We start from the raw sequence: 23,954 nt of genomic DNA, 5'->3' as shown, positions 1-23,954 counted from the left end.
CTTTTTCCTTTCTTTTTATTTTTTCTTTTTCTGTTTCCCCCTTTTATGTATGTAAATCAGTCTGAATGTTAATCAGTCTGAAAGGGACAGAACAGTTTCCTTTACTTATAGCAGTATTTCCTAGAAGCACACCTTTCGGGGTCTGTGAGTTGACAGTTTTGAACTATTTAGTATATTTAGTTCAATAGTTGCTTACTTCAGAGTTGTTCATAAGAGTTCCCTTATCCTTCATTTTATATGCCATTTCATATTTCATCATTTTATTGTGTTTTTATCTGTGAATACTTAAACAATATGACTTAAGATTTTTAATTTTTACCTTTCACTGGCTGTGTGGTCACACTTTCAATAATTTAATTTCATATTCTAATTCATCTTTTCCATATAAAAATAGTCACTAAATCTAGCAGTTATGTAATTTTAACTGTACATTTAAGTAATCTGCTTTATGAAAATAAACTGGACAAATTGAGGTAGCAAAATGGTATGGTTTAAACAGAAAAAGTCTGTGACATGTCTGCAAGCACAATTAGAAAAGAAAAATGAAATTAAAATACATTTCAAGTTAACGTTAAAAGGGTGCTGCTCAACTTTTGTAACATTTTTACAATAAAAATGAAATTGCTATACTTCTGAAAATTCTGCTTCATTAATATTATACTTCACCGTAAGGTCATTTGGCTTGCATTTTAATAACACTAATTAAATAACACTAATTAAACACTGGAAATAATAGTGTAATTCTGTAGTAGCTTCTAAACCAGTTTGAGCTAATGCTTTCTGTCCTAAAAGAAATGCCATCTGTTCAAGGTTCTTAGTGTGATATGTATTGACTAACTTTTTAAGTCCTTGTGTGAATTGGCAATAAGATAGATAGCAGGCAGTCTTCCTGATTTTTGGCTAGGTATTTTGCTATTTTTTTTTTTTACCTCCTTTATGTATTGCAACAAAATTTGCAAAGAGTACAGTAATTTTACGATTACAAGCCACACCGTTTTGACTAAAATTTTGCTCCCACACCGGAAATGCGGCTTACACTCAGGAGCGGCTAATATGGGAATAAGTTTTTGACATTTACAACCCCGGAAGTGCAAACCGAGGCACCGAGTCGAGCAACCTGCCAGTAAAACCCAGCTTTACCTGATTGTTACAAATTGGTTACTCTGTTGCGCTGCCGGTGGAGCCAGCCAGGCTCCCTGCTGGCAGCGCGGGGGGTGGGGAAGGTAGGGGAGCTCCCTCCTTTAGGCAGAGCAGCCCGGGGGAGAGACGGGGGGGCCCCTCCTGCTGGCCCCCCTGCCTGTGGGGGGAGGCAGGGGGTCTCTCCTGCACTACCAGAAGTTTCCTGGCCGCACGAAAATGGTTAGGAGTGCTTTACTTGTCTACCAGGGGAAAAGCTTATTGCCTGTGCTTCATGCCTCCAGGCTGCAATATACCATACCATTTTCTATACAAGCCAGTAAATATTTTGGTGATGGTATATCTCCAGTTATTTCCACTCTTTGGCACCTATTTTGATGTTAAGCATTGTGATATACCCTAGGTGTCCACGAAGTATTATTTTGTTCCAAATATTCTCCCTTAAAATTCCTAGCTAGTTTCTTCCCAGGCCTTCTGCCCTCTATCTTTCCAAAGGAAGTTTGTCTTATTTCTCTTGAATAGGAGTACAGAAAGTTGATTTCTGAACCCTTTGACCCATAGTGCTTTGGTCTGGTTTCTGAAAAATACTGATTTCCGGGCTCAACAAAAGCTTCCTCACCAGAGTGCTGGATCTTGTACAATGGAATTCATTCCACTGGAGGTGAGGGGAACAGATATTACAGCAGCTATTTATTTTAACTCTTTGGAAAGTGGAGTCTTCATATTAACCAGATGAAACCAGAATATTTTTATTCCAATTCAAGGTGTGAGTAATCACAGCTTACTTCATGCTGGAAGGTCCTATAGTCCATGATTATTTACAAAGCAGACTTTACACTGAATTGAGACAAGGACTTCGTCAAATCAGAATTGCAAATACCTATTATTCTCACCAAGGATCTTTACAATGATACTAGAATAACTACGTATTCAATGCATAAAGATGTTTTCCTGCTTAAAAGTTGGATGTGTTGAAATGTTTTTGATGAAGAAAACCTTGTCAATTATCTCTATATAGGTTCTGAACTCCTGGTATTTATCCTGGTAACTATAAACAAATCAAGTTCTAGGATTAGTACTTTTCTAAGCACTAAATTTGGATTAGAAGGCTCCCTTGTTCTATCACTGCCATATTTTACTTATTTTTTCCTGCTTGCCCAACAATCAGGGGACACCAGTCATTCTTGAGAGCTTGAGTATACATCATATCTTTCTATCTGAAAAAACATGTCTGATCCCCAAAACCATGTAATAGCATCTGCCTTTGTAAGCCACCTTCCAGTTTTGTGCCTTTTCCAGCACTGTGACTGAATTGGAGGCTTGCAAAATCAATGCATGTTCTAGTAAAACTATGTATTATTATTTTTTTAAAAATTGCTTAGTTTCAGGCAATATTTGTAAAATAACAGTTCCTTTTCCAGCCGCTCATCTTTCTGTTTAGCTCAGAACAGTCTGTGCGGTTACCTTGATCTTCAGAAGAAGAGCTGATCTGGCTACATGTGCAGCCTGGAAGCTCAGGTGTGTGAACTCAGTATTTGTGGCAAATCCCAGAATCTGAGAGCTGATATATCAATCTCATTTCAACTTTCTGTGTATTTTGATACCTGTTGTCACACTCATGTTTTGTACTAAAACACTCAATGGAAAAGAGTTCCTCAAAATGTTTGTGGGGTTTTACTGTTTGTTTGTTTGGTGGGGGTATTTTTGGGGTTTTTTTGTTGGTTTTTTTTAATTCCTTCAGGTAATTTTTTTCTAATAAGTACACAACCTTTTATATTCCTGTGTCACACATCCAGCATCTCTCCATTTTGCCAGCTAGCTCCAGTGACAGGCCAGGAAGAAATACTCTTACAAACTACAGATCTGTGTTATTTTTATAACAGAATACTTTGGCAGTCTACTGTCTGTATGAGTGACATTTTCCTAGGTCACAAGTCACTGGCTTGTCCTGAAGACCTCAGGTTTTCTCAGTTCATTTTCTCAGAGTTCCTTTAGGTGCTGTTTCAGTCTGTCTTTACTAGCCTGAATATCATCATGTTGCACTACCCTGCACGGAGGATTTTGAAGGGATTGATTATTCCACCATTTGGTCGGTCATCCAGTTCCTCCTCTGTGAGATTTTTAGCTTCTGGAAGCCATGTAGTCACAGATTTGTCTTCTCTGTCTATTTGTGACAGAAAAGCAATTATCAATCTTTTCTGCTAGAAGGGGAAAATTTAGTCTACAGTTATGGATATTGTCAGTTTCTCATGGAAATAAGGGGTACTAACCTAAGATCTGGTCTTCACATTTCTTTTATCTCAGTGTCTTAGCTGATCTGTCTTATGTACCCCCTGAATACCATATTCCTTCTATATTTCTCACCTAGAAAATGGATTTAGCATAACAGATAGCATTTGTCTGTCTTATTGACAAGATGAGATCCTATGGAAGTATTTCAATATTTTTGCATGCAGACTATCCAGAAGTCCAAAACACTATTAGGAAGTTTTGTATTGATTAACTGGATAAGATTCTCAGTAGAAAAAAATCATTCTCTCCCTAAACCAAACAATCTTATCAAAGTATAAGTAACTGTAAATTTCTCTTCCAAACTCCTGTAGAAAATATTGCTGTAGTTGATAACTGTAGAGTTTCCTCTTGTAGCTCTAGCAAAGCTTTTATTAAATAGTATTCTGAAGCTCTGAGGATAAGTATGTAAATAGAAAAGGTGGGGGTTTTGCCCTTGAAAGTCTGTTTCTGTTTTTTCTTTAATACAATGTTCTTGAAATTTTCCCTGTAAGTGTACATGCAGTTACATGCTCAAAGAATATTGGATATTTACCTGTACCTATTCTTCTCTAGTGTGTTTTGTCTCTATGTATGTAAGCTTGATCTCCTCCCTCAAGATAAATTTGATCTTTGGTGTCTGAAAGACATGCACTGTCCTTGTGGCCTTGCTACACACAGAAGTAAGACAGTCACCCTCTGAGAGTTTTCTGCATAGATCCCTCTGGAAAATGTGTTTTTCAGAGAGATGGGGTTTTTTAAAGTATTTATTTATAGCTGTTTCTCTATTTAATTAATTGCATTGTATTGTACTTTCATTTTCGGCTTGTACACTCTCAAATTAAATTCATTTTTACCTTTGCAGCCATTCATTTATTTCCATCTGATGCGCACAGTTTAGTGTGGGATCAATTGCTTTTTTTAAAAAAAAGTCATTGTTTGCCTAGCCAAGACTCTAAATACTGTGACTACATGGAAAAATAATTTTCTTCATCTCTTTGGTTTGACTGTGAATATGCAAAATTTGTCCTAGTCTGTGGGAACCATGAGTAGTAAGTCACTGTCCTTGTTGACGTTTCATGATGATGCCCAGCCCTACCCTGCATTCCAGAGAGCTGCACTGGCAACTGCTTCTGATGAAGAAAAAGCTTTCTCTTCTACTTTAAAAGGATATGCAAACTGATCTACATGGCAGAGTGGGGGAGGCTTTCCTTATGCAGTGTGTACCACTGACAGAGGTAGTTAAACTGCCTGCCCCAAATGTTGAAATTACAGTAATTATGGTTAGCAGTTATAATTTTGCTAGCAAAAGAGCTCAATCCAGATGCAGTATCAGTGCATTCATGTGCTTGTCTGTAGACCTTGTACCCATTAATCCTCATAGAATACTTGTGAGATATGTAATGAGACAACCCAATTTTAGCTAAAGAAACAGTAAGACTCGAAGAGAAGTTGCTGAATTTCAGATTAGGAGTAATTTTTTAATCTCCAGTGTTGTAGATCTAGAATGGTTTTAAAAATACAGTTTTAATATTTATTAAATAATTGAATTAATTGACACTACATTTATGCAAAACTTCCAAAATACTCACTCTGACTTTCTGCTTTCTTTTTATAGCCTTATATTTTTACAGACCCACCTACCATAAGAGTTACTCATGGAAAGATTTTTTCGGAAGTTGTTTGTTTTTTTCATCATGTGACACATTCCATGCGGTTGTATAAAGTCCAGGGTAAGAGCTGTGAAATTCTGTCTCTCTCGGCAGTTACTTTACATCACTATGGTCTTGGATCCTACCTGCCTTTTTGATGTTTAAATGCACTTCTGTGCTAGAGTTCATAGTTGAAGTTGTATTGGCTCCAGTGCTCTGTGACTCCTCTGAGTATCATGCTAGTCATTAAGCTGGTGTGCTTAAACTCAACAGATTGATTGGAGATACCTCTCCAGACTTTACTGACTCATCTAAATTCTGTAACTAACTGTACATTTTGAAAATCAGAAAAAAGCCCCAGAAATACCTTGAAAATCATGTAAAAACATAGTTTCTTTCATAGGTTCACATTTTCTGGTGGAAGAAAAATATATATCAATGGCCTTAATAGAAAAGTCTAGTTTACTTCATGGCTTCAGGCTTTAGTTATTTATGACCTCCCTTTGTATGTCCTTTATCTACTTGGGCTTGGGAGAGCCCATGACAGAATAGTCTGTGTCTGTTGAGAGGCACCAGCACCAAACCTCAACTTTTTGGCACTTAGCACATAATATGATACCAGTTTTCCTTTATTTTCTTCAGTAAGGCTTTCAGTTGTTTGTTTCGAATTTTGGAAACTCTCTACCCTTCCAAACTTGATTGAATTGACCACTGAAAAATATAAAAGAAGAAGGAAATCATGGTGCAATTTCATACAATTATTTTCAAAGGGAAGCTTGAGTCAACATGCTTAAGTGTGTCTTTCTGTAATTATGGAACATATGTTTTCATTTATTCATTATTTATATTTACTGGAATGATTCTGAAATAAGGAAGCACTGATTAATGTTTTCAGTTGAAGAAACTTACATGTTTTTTAGTGCCAACTTTACTGTAGGAGTCTAAATTGTCATCATGATTTTTAAAATCCTATTTATTATATTTAATTATTTTTCCTAACCAACTTACCAAAAAAAAAAAGAAACAAGGAAGTTATAATTACAGTAATTTCACGAATACAAGCCGCAGCATTTTAACTAAAATTTTGCTCCCACACCAGAAATGCGGCTAACACTCAGGAGTGGCTAATATGTGAATAATTTTCTGACATTTCCAAGCCCAGAAGTGGAAACCGAGGTGCCGAGTCGAGCAACCTGCCAGTAAAAGCCTGCATTTCGCAATTTTACAAATTGCTATTCTGTTGCGCTGCGGGTGGAGCTGGCTCCCTGCAGGCAGCACGGGGGGGCTGGGGGAGAGGCAGGGGAGCTCCCTCCTTCCCTCCTCTCCCGCAGCCCGGGGGAGAGACGGGGGGCCCTGTGCTGCCATCCCCATGGCCCGTGGGGTAAGCGGAGGGCTCCTGCCCCTGCCTGCCGCAGCAGGAGCAGGCAGGCTCCGTCCCCGACCGCCGCCACGGGTACCAGTGGGCTCCATCCCTGTCCACCACCGCCGCTGCAGGTGCCGGCGGGCTCTGTCCCTGCCTGCCACCACGGGGCAGCGCCAGGCCAAGGCGAGCGAGCCCTGTGGCAGCGGTGGCCGGCCCCGAGCGGCCCCGCCGAGCGGCCCCACCGAGCTGGGCCCCCTGGCCCTGTCAGCAGCCCCGAGCGGGCCGAGCCTGCACAGCCTTAGCTGAGCCAGTAAACCCCCCGCCATGCCACGATTCTGTTACTATTTGGCAACTTTGTTGCACGCGGGTCCTCACTGCGGATGACAGAGCGGCTTATAATTGGGTGCGGCTTATTTATGGACAAAGAACAAAGAACAACACCCAGAGATGCAGCTTATAGTCAGTGCGGCTTGTATTCGTGAAATTACTGTACTTAGAAAGTCTTGCTTGCTCCTTTCCTTCTTTCTTTTAGGTTTCAAAAATGGTATTCCTTCATCTGTTTGATTTTTTTGTTTGTTTGTGGTTTTTGGTTTTAGTTCTAGTGTATTTCAATCTAGAACTAAAATTGATTCAGATGTTTCATTTTTGTGACATGTATACGTTGAAGTTTGAAGTTGCTGGAGTTTATACATATGCTAGAAGCTGATCAGAATTCGCTTGCTAGCTGATGCAGTAATTCTGGATCAAACATTAGCTCACACTCTGTAGGAACACAAGCCAAGAGTTTGCACAGTAATTCCTTGCTGAAGATCCTAAGAAAAAAACATGTATTCAGGACTATGGTTTCCTCCATAGTTATAGTTATTCAGTGACAAAGATTTAAAGTAATCTTAAATGAAAAAATATAGCTTGAGGTCAAGAGGTACCAGATTAACAAGAATGTGGAAAGAAAGTTCTGTTCCTGGGTGAGTTTTAGTAAATTAAAATTCTCAGCAAAGAGGGAACTTATATAGAAGGATATTTATTGTAGTGAAGGGGAGGAAATTAACCTGAAAAACCTTTTTTTTTTTTTTTTGAGGTGAATTTGTTATTTTAATGTGGATTATTTTGTAGTACTCCCTTTTCTTTAATTTGCTGCTAAATGCCTGTTAGAAGTATTTAACTTTCCTTTCACAGTTCACAGAAAAGTTGTCAGTGAAAATCCCTTGCTTGCCAATTCCTAACACTTAAATTTATCTTTCCTTTTGAGTGTAATGTCTACTTTTTTCCTTTGGTTTTTCTGATAATTTTTAAATTCATCACAATGTTTAAATACTTACATATTTGCATATATAATGTGTACATGGGTAGGTTCTGTACCATGCTTCTAGCTTTGACATGGAAAAATGATGCCAGATTTGTTTTGTATATTGACTGTTTGATTTTTGGTATGTTTCAAGTTAAATTTCTTCAAGTGTTCTTTTTCAAAGTTTAGAATTTGGTAGCTTGGCATCATTGTTTTGATGAGGTCTATATGCTTGGCTTTGTAAGAGGAGTTATTTACATAGCATTACTTTAATTAGAATACATTTTTTTGAAGTCTTACTGGATAGGTAAAATAACAAAACGTGGAAAAAAAATCAATATGTATATCTATATAAATGCAGTTTGATTTCAAATAAGGACTTGATCTGCTGATGTAACCTACCTGCTTGCCAAGGGGTAGCAGGACTGATTGTGTGGCTAATCCAGCTCTTGGATACCAATCCCAACTCCTACATCTTCAGGAATTTTGGGAAAAAAGAGCTTTTACCACTTTTGGTTTTAAAATTCTGTTGATTTTGGGCAGAAAATACTCTGGATTGACAACTTTGTTCAGTAATTGACCACTGAGTGATTTTTAACTTCTGCTGCTGTTTACATCTGATTTTGATATTAGCATGATTTTGTTAACCTTTTTATGAGTAACTTGGCATTTTTTATTTTCTTCGTAGTTGTATTATCTCAAATTGTGCAGTACCAAGATGATGTCAGTCTAAACTAAAGTACTATATTCTTCTTCAATGTACTCATACTTTTAATTATTTGGGAAAAAAAATACTTTGAATATTTGGAAAATCTATTACTGGGAGCATTAAAAGTGGAGCGTATAAATCCACATTTTCCAGACTGGGTTTGGGAAAGTAGAAGTAATTAGGTAAACCAAGTATTTTTAATTTACCACTGAAGTTTAATAGCCACTGGTAAATGTTAACATTTTAACAGTTGCTGTATTTCTGCAGGTGGCATTCAGATTTTAAAACAGATGAGGAAACAAATACATATCTCAATTCTGCTTGGTGCAATTCTTTTTTGCAATCATTAGTCCCATTAGACTACAGAAAGGATAGAAGTGGTGATGCTGAATGATCGTATGATCCACTCCAGACTGTGACTTGAACTGTTTAAGAAGGTCAGGTTATTAATAAAGGTATTTAATTTTCAATACAAGGTACTGTAGGAAAAAAAAAATCTCACTTAACAACTTGTCTGAATTTTCAGATACCTAATCCTTCTTTTAATAAATATGAACCTTTTCCCTGGCAACAAAGTTTTGTGTCCTGCTTGTGTTTGTTTCAGTTCAAATTTTTTTATTCACTGTCCTTAAGGAAGATTCTCACTCCTTTGATTGAAGGAGCTGCTCACAGTTTCCTGCTCAGTTGAACAGTTCTATCAAGAAGCTGGTAACTTCATTCTTGTCTGAGAATGATGACATCTACTTAAGAGGGAAGTGGAGAAGTGACTGACCGGGTCTTGTTCTAGTATATTTATTTAAAGACAGCACTTACTAGTTGTGTGCTGCTTCCTGGTTTACTGATTTACTGGAACCCACTTTGATTCTTAACATGTATTACTCCTGTTCCTCTTCAGTGCTGTCTTTCAGATCATTTGTTCAATTTGTACCAAATTAGAAATACTGCTCTATCATCTGTTACATAACCAAACTGTCTTCCAATATCTGGTTAGATATAGCAGAAAACAAAAACTAGATCACTGTGTCCTGGGAGCACAGTCGTTTTCATACACGTGTCAACCACTTTTAGAGGTTTTAAATGCATCTTTTTCATGTAGGTTTGGAAGGTCAGTCTGTTGAAGTTTCCAATATTGTGGACATTAGAGGAGAATACAATCGTGAACTTGCAATGAGAATTTCATCTGACATAAACAGTCAAAATAGATTCTACACTGATCTTAATGGATATCAGGTAATTACTGTCTTTTGCTTGTAAAATCTCAAGAGTGTCAGTTTTTAACTGTCTAAATGTATAGAGCTTGTATTAAGCTCTCATATTAAACTGCTCTAATCATTTAAAAGAAGAAATGCTATATAAAAATGTACCTGTTATAAAATTTGATGTAGACCAGACTAAGAAATAACTGTGTGCTTTTAAGGGGTTTCTTGAATATTCCTTTATATTCTTTTTAAGAGAAAAATTATAATACAGCAAGCTATAAGTCACCATGTAGTTGCTTATATATGTGCATGCCTTCTTTCCCGCTACTTTGTTTATTTAGTTAAAACCCATTGGATAACACAGTGATAAGTATTCATAAGGGCCAGACCTATTGCTTGCTGCTGAGTTGGAAATAAGTGATGTATTTTTGGAGTACTATGCTTTTTATACATCTAAGGAAATGGCTATTGTCTTAATTTGAATTATGCAGCACACACAAAAGAGAGAAAAATTGTTTTTTTCCTTACCTTCCTTTCTCACTAAAAATAGTTTTGCAAATATGGGGAGACCATGACTCCTAAGTAAAAGACTATTGGTTTTTCAATTACTGGTGCTATTGCATTTTGCTGGAGACAGTGAATATTTAAACATGAAAATGATTTTAATGCTACTACTCATTTGTCATTTACCATTCAAGAATTTCAACAGCACTTCAATAAGCGCCCATTATAAACCAACCATTTATTTTTTGCCACCTTAAATCTATTCACTGCTTGCTCTCTAGAGGAGAAGCATTTTTCTCTCATTTTATAACAATGATTATTCCTTTTTGTAGGTCCTCTTTTTGTAGGTTCCCTTGATGAATCTTTCACTTTTTTTTTCATATTCTTTGATCTAAAAGTACATTGAAGTTACGATTTCTAAAATGGTAATTTTAGCCACCAGTCTCCAAAAACTTAAATAATCCAGTTGAGTGAATGCTTTCGTGACGGATGTTCTTCCAAAGCACATGTGATAAATATCTGAAAATGTCTTTGAAACTTAATTGCATAAAAAGAACGTAGGTTTTTGAAGTTTGTGTTCGTATTGCAGATCCAGCCTAGAGTGACGCTGAGCAAGTTGCCTCTTCAAGCAAATATCTATCCTATGACTACCATGGCTTATATCCAAGATGTTGGTGTTCGTTTGACACTTCATTCAGCTCAGTCTCTAGGTGTTGCAAGCTTAAAAAATGGTAAATATAAGATGATAGATATGACAAAGGGTTCTCCTTCATGATATTCTGAAATAGTTCCTTTGGAGATTACCATATTTACCTACTAGCATTGAAAGAGAGGAAATAAGTTTCTCCAACGCTGACAAGGTTTAGAATATGTTCATAACAGAGGAGGAAGAGGTTGGTCCCAAATGAGATCCTGTCATCTTCAATCAAAGTTCTGTTCTCAAACTAGAGGCAGAGGAAAAAGATTGTGAAAAAGACAGAAGGAGCAATTAATTGTCAGAACCAGATATTTTTCACCCAAGAAGTCTGGTGGAACTCAGGAATGAAATAGCTAACTAAAGGGTTTATTCTTTTTTGTACTGCCCTGGTAGGAGAGGACTTAAGAAAGATGCTGATCATGTTTTTTGTTCTGTTTGCTTAAGTGTAGACAACATTAGTCTTCAGGTATAGACAGCGTGGCCTAACTTCCCTGTCAAGAAAAAAACAACAACTTTTTCGAATATTAGTGTTAGTGAAATAAAGGATAAATATGACCCTGGATAAAAGTGAATGTACTTCTGAAGCAAAATGATTCCTCAAAAATTTAATGGAGTGCTTTGACAGAGCTGATGAATATGTTGACAGGAATAATCAATTCATATTAAGAATTCCAAAAGAGACACAGTCTTGTTCCTTGGAGCAGTAAAGGGTATGATGGATGGCCTGGAGGATTGGAAACAAAGGACAGTTATTCAGTCTATCAGAATGGGGGAGGTATTAAAATAAAGCTAGAGGTAGTGGGCAAAATAAGGTATAGAATTCATAATTTAAGATGTATAATCCCTTGCTGTAATATACATTTCCAGTTTAAGTGTATATGGTTTTGAACAATAATTGAATGAATACTCTGAAGAGAAAGAAAACAGCACCAAAAAGTACTTCCCAGTTTCTTTCAAGAAAAATGTCTGTTCTGACAAAAGGTAAATACCATGCTGGATTGGTGGCAGTATTAGCAAACCTAACTCACTTTAGGGCAAGGAATTAACACTGACCTATACGTTGATGCTTTAATAAAACCGCAGTGGAAAATACCACCCTTTTGTTCCAAGTCTACGGGATACAAGACCCAAATTGCATTTTTTCATACCTCCCCTTGCTGGAAACCCAACTCCTATTAGCCTGATCGTGTGAATGACCCTGACACCACCAATGTTGTTATGCACTCTTTAAATGGGTGTTGAAGACTAAATTAGCCTGCAGTGGATGTGTTACCTGATAATAGTGTCTGAATTTGTCCTTTAACAATCTTAGTCTCTACATCACAAAATAATGCACCATCTAAATCCATAGACACTCCCATTCCCTACCATCAAATTAGGGAAGTCAAGGCTAGCACCATTCAACATTTTGCAGTTAAGCATCAGGAAGAAACTGCCCTTCTGTGAACACTTGTTTCAAATCTGTAAGAGGACATTATAGTCTTTTCATCTACTCCAGTTAAATAAAAGAGCAACAGATGTGTCCCATACCTGACACGACATCGATTTCTTGACTCTAACTCTTTGACAAACTTTGTTATGTCATTCAAGATACACCAACATCAAATATTTAGTCTGTGGCCACTAAGAAAAAAAGAAGAATGAATTAATCTGATTTGTTATCATTAAGTAATATTTCGTTAAATTGCTAAATTTGCTACATTGTCCTAAAGGCATGTTAGACTCCTCAGAAAAGAACAGAAATGAAATGATTGCTGAATATCATATACTTAGTGACATTTTTTCTGAAGGAGCTGAGAGGGATCATGGAAGAAAATTCAAAAGTTTTTCTGTTTAGGCAAGCAGCCCTCAGTACCTGTGTGCCTGTGTCTGAGACACAAGCACAGAGACACAAGGTGTGTCTCAAGGTGCAACCCACCATGTGAAAGTTACATGAACAGCACCTTAGTTCAAAATAGCAGGTTCTATCTTACTCATTGTCAGCTGATTTCTGTCCTGGATAAACAAATCTGTTTGTACTCGAGGATAGGGAAGAACAAGTATTTGAGAAAATCAGGTAGGTGTCTGTAGAGCACTGAAGTATAAAAAAGACTGCCTTAGTAAGCAGCCTTTTCTAGAAGCTTAAATTGTGAACTTCTTAATCAGGATACAAGCCCTTCAGTCTTCCAGTTTTATTTAGGAAACAAGTACACTTGTTTGAAGATTCAGTGTGCAAAAAACATAGCAGCCTTAATTACATGCTCCAATCTGCTTTCCTTCTGGAGATAGACACTTGAAAAAAATGTAAACTTCATTGTCCAGGCTATATCTAATTTAACATCATGCTAAAAGAGCTATTTTGAGTGACTGTGCGGCAGTTCAGTATAAACTCAGAATTTCATGCTAAGAGCTTATCCTGTGCAAAGTTCTTTCTTACTCCAAGAAATGAAGTTATCCATAGAAGAAGTGATCATGAGTATTTATGTTGGTACCTATTTTTGCTTCTTGCTTCAAATGAGAAACAAAAGAATGGAGTGCAAGGTGAAGGTAGTTCCTCTATAGAAGGTCTCTCATTACAGCTGCTGCTACCTGGGGGTGATTCTTATCTTGGATGTTTGATTGCCAAGTATTCTTGTTGCAAATAGTAGTTAATAGTAATAATTTTTTCATATTAAACTATTTTATAAACTCTGAAAGTAGAAATTGCTGGACATTCTGCAGAAAGGCTTGTGAAAATTTTTTCAAAGGTTATACACACAGTCACAGTCCAGTGGTATAAACTATTTTCATAATCAGTCATTGATCAGCCCTAACTCTTCCAAACTCAAGAGTAATATTGTGATTCTTAAAATAAAAAGTTAAATTTTATGGCAGGTTATTTATGTTTAATAGAACCCTTACATATTCTTGATACTGATATAATCCTCGTGTTGCTGTTTCAGGTCAGCTAGAAGTGATCATGGACCGTCGGCTTATGCAGGATGACAACCGTGGCCTTGGACAAGGTGTTCAAGATAACAAGATTACAGCTAATGTCTTCCGACTGCTGTTGGAAAGAAGATATGGAACAGATGGGGTAGGATTCACTGTCCAAATTTTTTATTAAGATGTAAATAATTTCTATTTCTGCAACAAAGAATTCAGTAAAGAAATTATTCCATGAGCTGTAGAACTAAGGAAATGTAGCTTCCAAAGGAGGTTTGTCATCTTGTTTGCGTATTCTGCTTGTAAAGACTTCATCTCTCGCTATTCCTCACATAAATCATGCAGTACCTACTTCCTCACTCACACTTCAACATGTGAGTGGGGTAACATTGTCTCTTTTTCCTTTTTAAATTATTTTTTCCTGAATAAGCTTTAAAAAGCTGTTAATTAGTGTGAGTTGTGCTTCTTAGCAGTGTTAACTGTGTCTAAAAAAAGATTGAGAAATTATTTCAGTTGAATGGGTAGGAAAAGAAAACCTCTTATAAATATCATTTTCTAAGGAAATAAGATTCAGGTAGAAATATTTAGATGCCAGACATAAAACCTTGTCAGTTTATTATGATTCTAGGAAAGTTGAGACCATTTTGTTGCAAGTGGTTTTTTTTCATTTGCACATATCTCAGTATGCCCTTTTTTATCTTAGTCTTTTGAATAGCCTGAATTTTCTTTCCATTCTTTGTATTTTCTCTTCTTTTTTTTTTTTTTCTTTTTCTAATCATTTTTGACATGGACAAAATCATAAGTGCATCTTTGTACTGTGGCAGTAGAATCATGATCACAGTGCTGAGTATATTTTAAAACCATTGCATAGCTAAAGATGAGAGGTTGTATACCAAGCTCCTAATGAATATGCAGATAAATTGGAATTAATTCTGGTTTATAATGAATATCACTAACCACTGGGAGAGGATGATAATATCAGGCTTAAAGCTAATTTTCACCATTTAATGATTGACAGTGGGGGTATTTTTTTCAGGTTGTACATGTCATTATGATTTTCTAGTTCCTCATCATGTATAACGCAGGCTGCATATTAACTGCATTTATTAACTGCATTTAGTGTGATGTACAACCACTCAAGCTAACCTGAGGTCAGCAGCAGTCTGACTGTGACAACAACAAGCATTGCACAGGTTAATCCACCCTCACAGGAGGAAACCTGCAGAGAGAGCAATACTGACATCCGAAAATTTCTTAGTACCCAGGGTAATTTGTGTCGTATTAAATTAGAATGTGGACCTGGTAAGTAAGAATTATTGGACATAGAAATGTATGTTTACATTAGAAAAAAAATTGAAACAGAAGCAGACCAAATCAGTTAGTGCCATAGCGCTTGCAGTGACATTGTGAGCTGTCTTGGTGCTTCCTGTAGAACCATAAAACAACTCACTAAAGGATACCTCTGGAACTTTTCCAGTCCAATCCCTGCTCAGTGCAATCTATTTTTGTGTCAGAATAGGCATAAAAGGTTAGTTATCCATTCGGACCATAATGAAGATGTGGTGGGTTAGTTCATGTTGGGCGCCATACTTCCAGGGGAACTCCTTGGTTTCTCCCTTCTAAAAGGAAACTGGTCCACACACACTGAGATTGCTCTGCAAAGTAACAGTGTCCCCTTAATGGGATTGGCCACAAGTTCAATTTCAGAACAGCTGCTGCTTCAGACCAAAACACTCCATTGGAAAACATTTTGAAGTTACCTCAGCTGGAGTAAAGGCAGCCTGAACAGCTCTGGGATTTTCTAGTTAGTGGTATCTTTGCATATGTTTGCCAACTTGTTTGTGATTCAAGTCAGGTATCATCTCAGCAGAACAGTGTAATTCTCTTTATTTGTTAAAACCATCTTTCCTACAGATTTGAAAGATTCTGTGCAACTTATTGAAAATCTTTTAAAGGAGAAGGGGCAATCAAAAATTTCTGGAAATTTTGGAAACCTGTGTTCCAGCATCTTCCTTTCCCTGTAACTCTTCATGCTGAGCTTATAATGGTTTTAAATGGCTGCAGATGACTTTGAGGGCAATTGGTTCTTTTACACTCTTGAAGGGACTTCAAAGAAAGTGGAATCAGAACTGTGGGGGAGTAGACAGTCTAAGAGGTGCTGTTCTCCCAGGTGATGTAATGTACATAAGCCCTAGGAGCCAAGCAAGATGTTTTAAGGACGCATTCTCTTTCTGGTGTTGAATCTGGAATTTCCCTCTCATATATTTAGAATGTTCTAGAATTTTGTTTTTCAAAATGTATCTGAACATTCGTATAATTTTCTGATTCTGTTACTGTTTCAGTGTTAAATTAAGAGTTCTCTTTCTGTTTCACTAGATGTGCAATCATAACTTTTATTTTTAACCCAGTTACTCAGAAGTTAGTTTAAAAATAACCATGTCAGAAAAAATCACAATGAAATTATATGCACTTTCTGTATGTAATCGGCTACAGTGTGACTCATACATTGACCCTGATTTTGTTGTCAAGCCCTATTTTATTATTGACTTCAGGAGCCATTGGAGGAGAAAACTTTGACCATTTGACATCTTTTCCGCTACAAGCTTTTCGAAACTTGTGTTCCAAAACCTTTCATTCTATCTTTTCTCAAAAGCAATTCTGAACAACAGGATACTTTCTCTTTGTGAAACTTCCCATAAAAGGAGATTATGTGAAATATAACACCTGCAGTTCTTTAAAATAAATTTTTTAAATTGTGCAACACTGGTGAAGTTACTGTGGATAGTTTCTGTTATCACGGTACCTACCAAGAGTATCTTTTTATTCATATCTCTAAAATACTTTTTTCCTTTCCCAACCCTACCCTGAATGGTAAATTTTCATGTCAGGGGCAAACTGCATGAATGTCCTGAAGTGTAAGACTCACATGTCCACTGGGTGGATAGAGTGAAGTTCTTAATAATTCTTCATAATTGTTGATATACTCAGTCTGTTTTCTAATAAATTCTTAATCCTAACACTAGCTGAGTTTTGGCTCTTGAATTCTAACTTATCTAATAATTTATAAATACTCATTCAGATAGTGTCTCTGCCAAAGACAGAAGATTTTTTTAAGATTTTTTGGTTTTGTATTTGTGGGGAGGGAGGAGGTGTTTGTGTTCATATTTTCTTTTTGTTTGTTGTTGGGGATTTTTTCCCTAAGATGGATACTAAAGTTTTATTCACAATGACAATATTGTTTGTTAACTGGGCTGTGTTTGCAGTAAGAGCTGGGCAAATCATATTTCCCTTTACATTATGCTCACCTCATTTATTGATAACTGTGTTCCTTAGGCTTCAGATATTTTTACTGTATTTTTTATATAATTTCTACATACATCTTTTTCTTCTTCTATATGTAACTAATCCTTCTTCTATGTTCATTTTCTCCTTGCAAGCATTTTTTGACCTGAATATCTCTTGGAATCATCTTGTAAAATTGTCTTCTCTTTCTTCAGATTTTTAACCAAGAACTAAATTAATGTAATTTTTAAATTAAAGGGATTAATATTCAACTGAGAAGGAAACTGAGTACAGTTTATTAATACTTGTAAAACTAGTAAATGTTTCTGTCTTTTTGAAAATACAGACTTTATGTTTATTATGAGTTTTGGAAAAATAAGCATTAATACCCTTTTATTTTCTGAACCCCAGATTTCTGATCACTGTTTTCTACCATCATTGAGAACAGGATATGCTCCTGCCAATCTTCTGGGAAAATCTAGCATCAGGTCCCTTCCACAAGCCTAGCACGGGATATTTATCTGTACATGAAGTCCCTCCTCCTGTGCCATTATTAAATTATATAAACACTAAGAACAATTAGAAGAAACGAAATAAAATTGGTAGAAAAGGCTGTAACTGAAGTACAGTAATTTCACAAATACAAGCCGCACCATTTTGACTAAGATTTTGCTCCCAAACTGGAAATGCGACTTATACTCAGGAGCGGCTAATATGTGAATAATTTTCTGACATTTACAACCTCAGAAGTGCCAGCCAGGGCACGGAGCCGAGCAGCTGCCAGTAAAAGCCGGCATTTTGCGATTGTTACAAATTGTTACTCTGTTGCGCTGCAGGAGGAGCCTGGCTCCCTGCAGGCAGCACGAGGGGCAGGGAGAGAGGCGGGAGGGCTCTCTCCTTCCCTCCTCTGCTGCAGCCCGAGGGAGAGACAGGGGGGCCCCATGCCACCATCCCCGTGGCTCGGGCGGAAGGCGGGGGCCCCGTACCGCCATTGCCACGGCTCAGGGAGGTGGCGGGGGCCCCGTGCCGCCATTGCCGTGGCCTGGGGGGAAGGCGGGGGGCTCCGTCCCTGCCTGCCACCATGGGGCAGCGCTGGGCCAGGGCGAGCGAGCCCAGAAGCGACAGCTGGCCCCGAGTGGCCCCGCCAAGCGGCCCCACTGAACTGGGCCACCTGGCCCCGTCAGCAGCCGCGAGGGGGCTGAGCCTGCGCAACCCGAGCCGAACCAGTAAACCCCGCCCTGCCGCGGTTCTGTTACTAATTGGCAGCTTTGTTACACTCGGGTCCTCGCTGCGAACGACAGAGCGGCTTATGCTCAGGTACGGCTTATTTATGGACAAAGAACGAAATATTTGCCAACACCCAGAGATGCGGCTTATACTCAATGTGGCTTGTATTCATGAAATTACTGTATTTTATACTTTTATTGCCAAGGAAACATGTCATGCTGTCTACCTGCCTTTCTGATCACTTTTATCCAGCTATATTGATGGCTGTCTGTTTATCAGCCTTAGTAATTGTGGTGATGTGCTTATGATCATGGTGACTAGATACTTTCTTTCCCATCTGCACTCTTCCATAGACCAGTGACCAGATGTTCTCTGAGTGATCTCTTTATAGAACATGATTTCTCCCATGGCACCTGATTGAACATTAGCTGTACTAGATGCAGTCACCAAAGGAACAGTCATAGGTGGAGCAGTGGAACTTAAGCTACTCCTGAGACCAAAGGGAGAAAATTAAATTATTCCTGGTGTGAAACCCAACAAGATGGACCAGCAGAAATAGGCATAGACTAAGAAAATTCTGGATTTTAATTTATTTATTTTTTAAACAAGCGGCTAGCTATGGGATGTTTGGTAGAACTGACACAGGAGGGGAAAGAGAAGGACTGAGGAGTAAGAAAAGTATGGGTAAAAGAGGCATAAAGAGCTCTGATGAAGTCCAGTGCTTGACCACCATGGCCCTTTCTGGATTATTATATTCAATTTCTACATAAGTACCCAGCCTTTTCTGAACCTGTGTGAGTCATTAGCCAGCTTCATGTAAGACTAGGAAACAAGCAGAAGAAGAGGTGTGTGTGATGTGTGTGGCAGCTATTGGAGACAGATACACTACTGGACTGAGAGACCAGTACAACTGGCTTCCAGTTGCTGGCAAGACCCATATTTTCTGTGTGTGCCTGTAAACAGCAAACTTCAAACTGACAGGTCACAGGCCAGCTCCTGCAAGAAAGTGAAGTCTGACCTGGTAAATCATTAGGAAGCTAAGGTCCAGACCTGGATATCAGAAAGGCTTAAAGTCCACACTGAGGTGTCAGTGGTTGCTGAGGGCTCTTGTGAATCAAGAACATCAAGACCTTGAACTCCAGACCTGATCGGGTGGGGGGCACGACCAGGTTTGGATCGGCTACTCTACTTCTGTTACTCAAGTGCTCTGCTTATCTAGGTTCTGTCTCTGCTCACATGTATGGATGGATAAGTGTTTCCATACATGCCTAACGATAAATGGTCTGCCTTTCTCCTGCATGATCTTGGAGGACCAGAACCACAGCAGGCTCCTATATATCAGCCTGGAATTAGAGGGTTCTCCTCTTTTTGGAGACTACCAAATCTGGCTCTGGCAGACTGGGAAAAAATCTTCCTGTGGAGGAGATTTCCCTGGATTTGGTTGCCTGTGACATTCCAAGGTTTGCCATCTGCAGTTTTAGTGCCAACTAAGCATCAGTACAGAAAATATGTGATTTTAGAGTCACTGAACCAGCATCTAGTCCTGTAGAAATTTTATTGTGCTTCAGAATTTTTATTTTTTCTATAATCAGCCTGCAGGAACCCTTTTCAGCTAGTGTGGCAGACAGGCATTTCCAATGCATTTCCATTAACAATGACCAAGTGAGTTGATAGAAAACTTTCTATTCCCTAAGGTAAAGAGATGAAATCAAATTTAGCCTGCATTCATGAATTGCCTTTTGATGGTCACTTCAATAACTATCAAAAGACCCTAAGCACTCCAGACCATGGTTCTCAATTAAAGGACTTGAAAACTATTGCAAAAAACAACAAAAAATGCACAAAAAACTAAACAAAACAAACCAAAGCCCAAAAAAAACCTGCTTTGATGTGCAAAAATGTAACATAATTGATGGATTTTTAAGTGTAGACAAAAATGTACATACAAACAATTCTAATCCTTATATTTTTCTGTATTTTTTCCCCCAGCATTTCAGGAAACCCAAATGCTCTGGTATAGCAGAAAATAATCTACCATCAGTATCCCTGTATACAGTTTTTTAAGATTCCAGAACATCTGCCTGTTCAGTACTCACATTTGTGATTATTATTTCTGGTTGCAAATTACCCAGGCTTTCCTAAAAGTCCAGTTGGCCTAAGCTTGCTCTTTTTACAGAGATTACCTTAAGATTGGTCTGCTGAAGATTTTTGTGCAGCTTTGAGTTCTTAGATGTTCTGAATCCCACAGCACAGAGATCTTCCTATCACCTTATTTTATTTCTACATAAAATTCCCTCTGCAAAAACCAGCCATTTTCAAAGCTGCTTTAAGTCTTGGTCAATGTTTTCTTTGACAGATGCATACATTAACCTTGCACTCTGGGACACTGAAAAGGAATTATTCAGCTCAGAAGAATTAATCCAATTTATATCAGTCATTAATTGCTAGTTGTTGTATTAGGGGTGTAAGACCCATTATCTTTCTTCTTTCCTTCTGAAAATCACTAGGAGTTGTTATAGGCATGCAAAAATCTGGTTCCAGGTATTAACCTCAGAGGAAAGGGAATGAATCATCCATCTCTGAAGGACTTTCAGAACTTGTCGGACTTTGATTATTCTTTTTGTGTTACAGTGTGCAATTTTGAATGCATTTAAACCAAGAACATCTGATTTTCGCTTGGTGAGATAACAGCTACGCAGTCTTGTGTGCAAAGCCTGTAACTAAGTTGAAGCCATTTACTACTTGATGTCAGTGTAATGAACTAGACTAGTGTCAGTCTGAAACAAAACCTGAATTTCTCTTCTAAGTTGTGAGCCTTAGGGCAGTGTGAAAATTGTGCAATTTTCACTCTCTTCCTGCTTAGATACTCTGCCTTCCACAAGTGGGGAGCCACTGTAGTTAACAATTCAAGGTCTTTGCATTTGGTAAAAAATGTATGTCATTTTAAAGCTTAGATATCTGCCCTTACCTGTCACTTATTTTTGTTATGTGTTGTAAACCTGTTATTCCCATCATCAGTGACGTTGTCTGCTGTCCCACCTAAGAGCAGCCAAAAATAGTATTACAGAATCAGTTTCTCCTGTAGAAACAGCATCACATCAAACATATTGATGGACTGTCAGTCTTTTAATTGTACGGAAAAAAACAATTTTTTCCCCCCATATTTGTTTTTGGAATTCTTTGACTCACGTTCTCAATTGCTGTCAGTTCTAATTTATGGTTAAGATATTTGAAAATATTGTCTCCTTATGCTTTGGTAATAAAGATGCTCTGAAAAGTGTTATTGCTCTACAGTTTAGATTCTTCAGTCCAGAAGCATTCTCCTTTGCTACCTCTTGATTTTCTGAATCTGTCAGAGAGAAAGTTGATAAAAATTGTTTCCTGACACAACATGAAAGAGAATTAGAAACTTTTTCTTTCCAGCAGTAATCCAAGTGGTTTGGTATCAGACTACTTTAGTTTGCATCCCTTGATTTAGCAGGCCCAGAATTCTACCTGTTTCCAGATTTTCTTTGATTGCTCTTACTCATTGAATCAGCATCCACTTTTCAGCATGTTAGATTAGGTAGTGTGGATGCCAGTGAGGATTTACTGTTATAATTAAGTTTTTTCCAGTGACTTTGTCATTGCAGAGAAGAGTCTAGAGGAGGAGAAAATAGTCAAGATAATGTGGTTTGATAAACTGTCAACCTCAGTTTCCTTTCCTTAGTTTTATATCAGAAATTTTAAATTTCATGTCTGTGTTGACAAATTCATTGGTTCTCCATTAGCCAAATTGGTGCCTAGTTATCAACTCCTTCAGCTTTACTTTCTTCTCTACAGAGTTTTCCATTGCTTTCTCTGTTCAATTACTAAATGATTTCTGAAGAGTCGGATTAGCATTTTCCCCCTCTAATTAAGGACCTCAGTTACTTAATTTAAACTCTCACCAGAAAACCCTCTGAGTCTTGGAGGCAGAGTGGCTTTTTACACAGGCAGCAGGCAGTGCAGGAAATAGTGGGTGCTCTGTTGGGGGGACTGCAGAACATTAAGGCACCGCAGCCACGAGCTGGCTCCCTGAAAAGGTGATGCAGGAAAACAGGACCACAGGGGAAAAAAAGCAAGAGAGGGGAGGAGGGTCAAGCTGACCCTGTCGAGTGAGCCCCTGATCCCTCCAAGAAACCCAAAGCAAAATGGCTCCCCTTGTGACAGAGTTACTTGCTTTCATGTGCTAAATAAATGTCTGATTTTCCAGGCTTATGGGTATTTGCCCCACTAGCAAGTGGGGGGCATCACTCACAGCCCAATCGTGGAGGCTTTCTCTGCCCTTATCAACTGTAAGGCAAAACCTTTCCAGGGACAGGTCTACCAGCATGAATACAGCCCCTATAGGAATCCTTCACCTCATATATACTATTTGTTGAGGCCTAAATAAAAATCAGATTGGTTCCCCTCACCTGTCCCTGGAAGTGTTCAAGCCAGGTTGGATGAGACTGAGTAAAACTGATGTAGTAGGTGGCATCCCTGCCTGTGGCAGAGGGGTTGGAACAAGTTGACTTTTAAGTTCCTTTCCAACCCAAGCCTTTCCAATTATTTCTATGATTATCCATAAAATAGCTCATTACTGATATAAATGCATTTTTTATAAATGAGACTATTCTTAAAACTTATTGGAAATTGTGATCTAATATTTTATTACATTATGATTTCTATCTCCTCAAACTGAAAATTTAGAATTATTCACCTTACTTTCAATGACTAGAGAAGATCCTAAATGAGGATCCATTTATGTCTATTGCACAGTCATTCAAGGGGTTGTGTTTCAACACAGTTTCCAACTGAATAATTGTATATGGATGTACTGTAAGATGGTTAAAAAGGCAGTATTTGCTTTGATTTGAGCTCATTAAGCCAGCACATCGTCATCTGGCATTCATCAGATTCTTACCACTACTTAAAGTTTGTAAGGCAGCCAAAAGAGCTCCATTCACACTCTGAATGATAAATGCTGTCATGGAAATTGAGGAAATAATATTGTTTTTGAGAGAACAATACTTTAATTAAATGGAAACTGTGGGACTACATCTTCAGATACAGCATCAGCAGAATACTGCTGAAAGCCATGCACATGGTGAAGGTGTGCATAGTGTAATTGTTCTTACCATTACATTGTTTGCATGTGCAAACACTTCTAATCTCTCTTTCCATACCGTCCTGTTTAAATTCTGGATCACTAGACTTGAGGGGAAAGTCATACTCCAACCCTTGTATGACTGTGATGCGCCTAGGGAAGAGTGTGATTTGAAGAGTACCTTCTCAGTCTTCTGTGAAAGCATTGTCTTCACCATGATTGCAAGACCCTTTTTCCCTTGGTCTCCTGGCAGCTTTTTACACTTTCTGTACGCTCTATTCCCATTGTTGTTACACAGCTTCAGTGGATGACTACACTTTTTCTGCTGGTGCAATCATCCAGAACTGACTATTGTTCCAGATGTGGGAATACAAGATTCAATATAAAATCTCCACCTAAGTCTTAGTTCCAAAGTGGATAATGTATAAGGATGATGTTCCTGCCTGTGATATCACATTTAGACACAGTGGGAGCAAAATGAGCCAAGGTCAATCAGTCCTGGATCTAGCATTTGCCAGTCCTTCAAGGCTGTTCATTGCTTCTCTTCAATATTTTACTTTAAATAGTATAAAAGGATGAATAGATTATTTTTATGATTCATGTGTGATTTGTAAACT

General features: G+C 38.0%; 1 protein-coding gene across 2 annotated transcripts in view; it reads left to right on the top strand.

Annotated features, from left to right (window-relative positions):
- The window catches only part of MAN2A1 (mannosidase alpha class 2A member 1), a 125,044-nt gene that overhangs the window by 89,443 nt on the left and 11,647 nt on the right, over nucleotides 1-23,954 (top strand). For both annotated transcript variants that reach the window (XM_033086584.2, XM_033086583.2), the window contains 4 exons: nucleotides 5,024-5,138; nucleotides 9,511-9,644; nucleotides 10,707-10,848; nucleotides 13,736-13,869. In XM_033086584.2, coding sequence (XP_032942475.1) covers nucleotides 5,024-5,138; nucleotides 9,511-9,644; nucleotides 10,707-10,848; nucleotides 13,736-13,869 — 525 coding nt within the window. The remainder of the gene's footprint in view (nucleotides 1-5,023; nucleotides 5,139-9,510; nucleotides 9,645-10,706; nucleotides 10,849-13,735; nucleotides 13,870-23,954) is intronic.

This window comes from Catharus ustulatus, assembly GCF_009819885.2.
Source record: "Catharus ustulatus isolate bCatUst1 chromosome Z unlocalized genomic scaffold, bCatUst1.pri.v2 scaffold_29_arrow_ctg1, whole genome shotgun sequence".
Classification (NCBI taxonomy): Eukaryota; Metazoa; Chordata; class Aves; order Passeriformes; family Turdidae; genus Catharus; species Catharus ustulatus.
The sequence above is the reverse complement of the archived record's forward strand: the minus strand, read 5'-3'. Positions and strand labels throughout refer to the sequence as shown.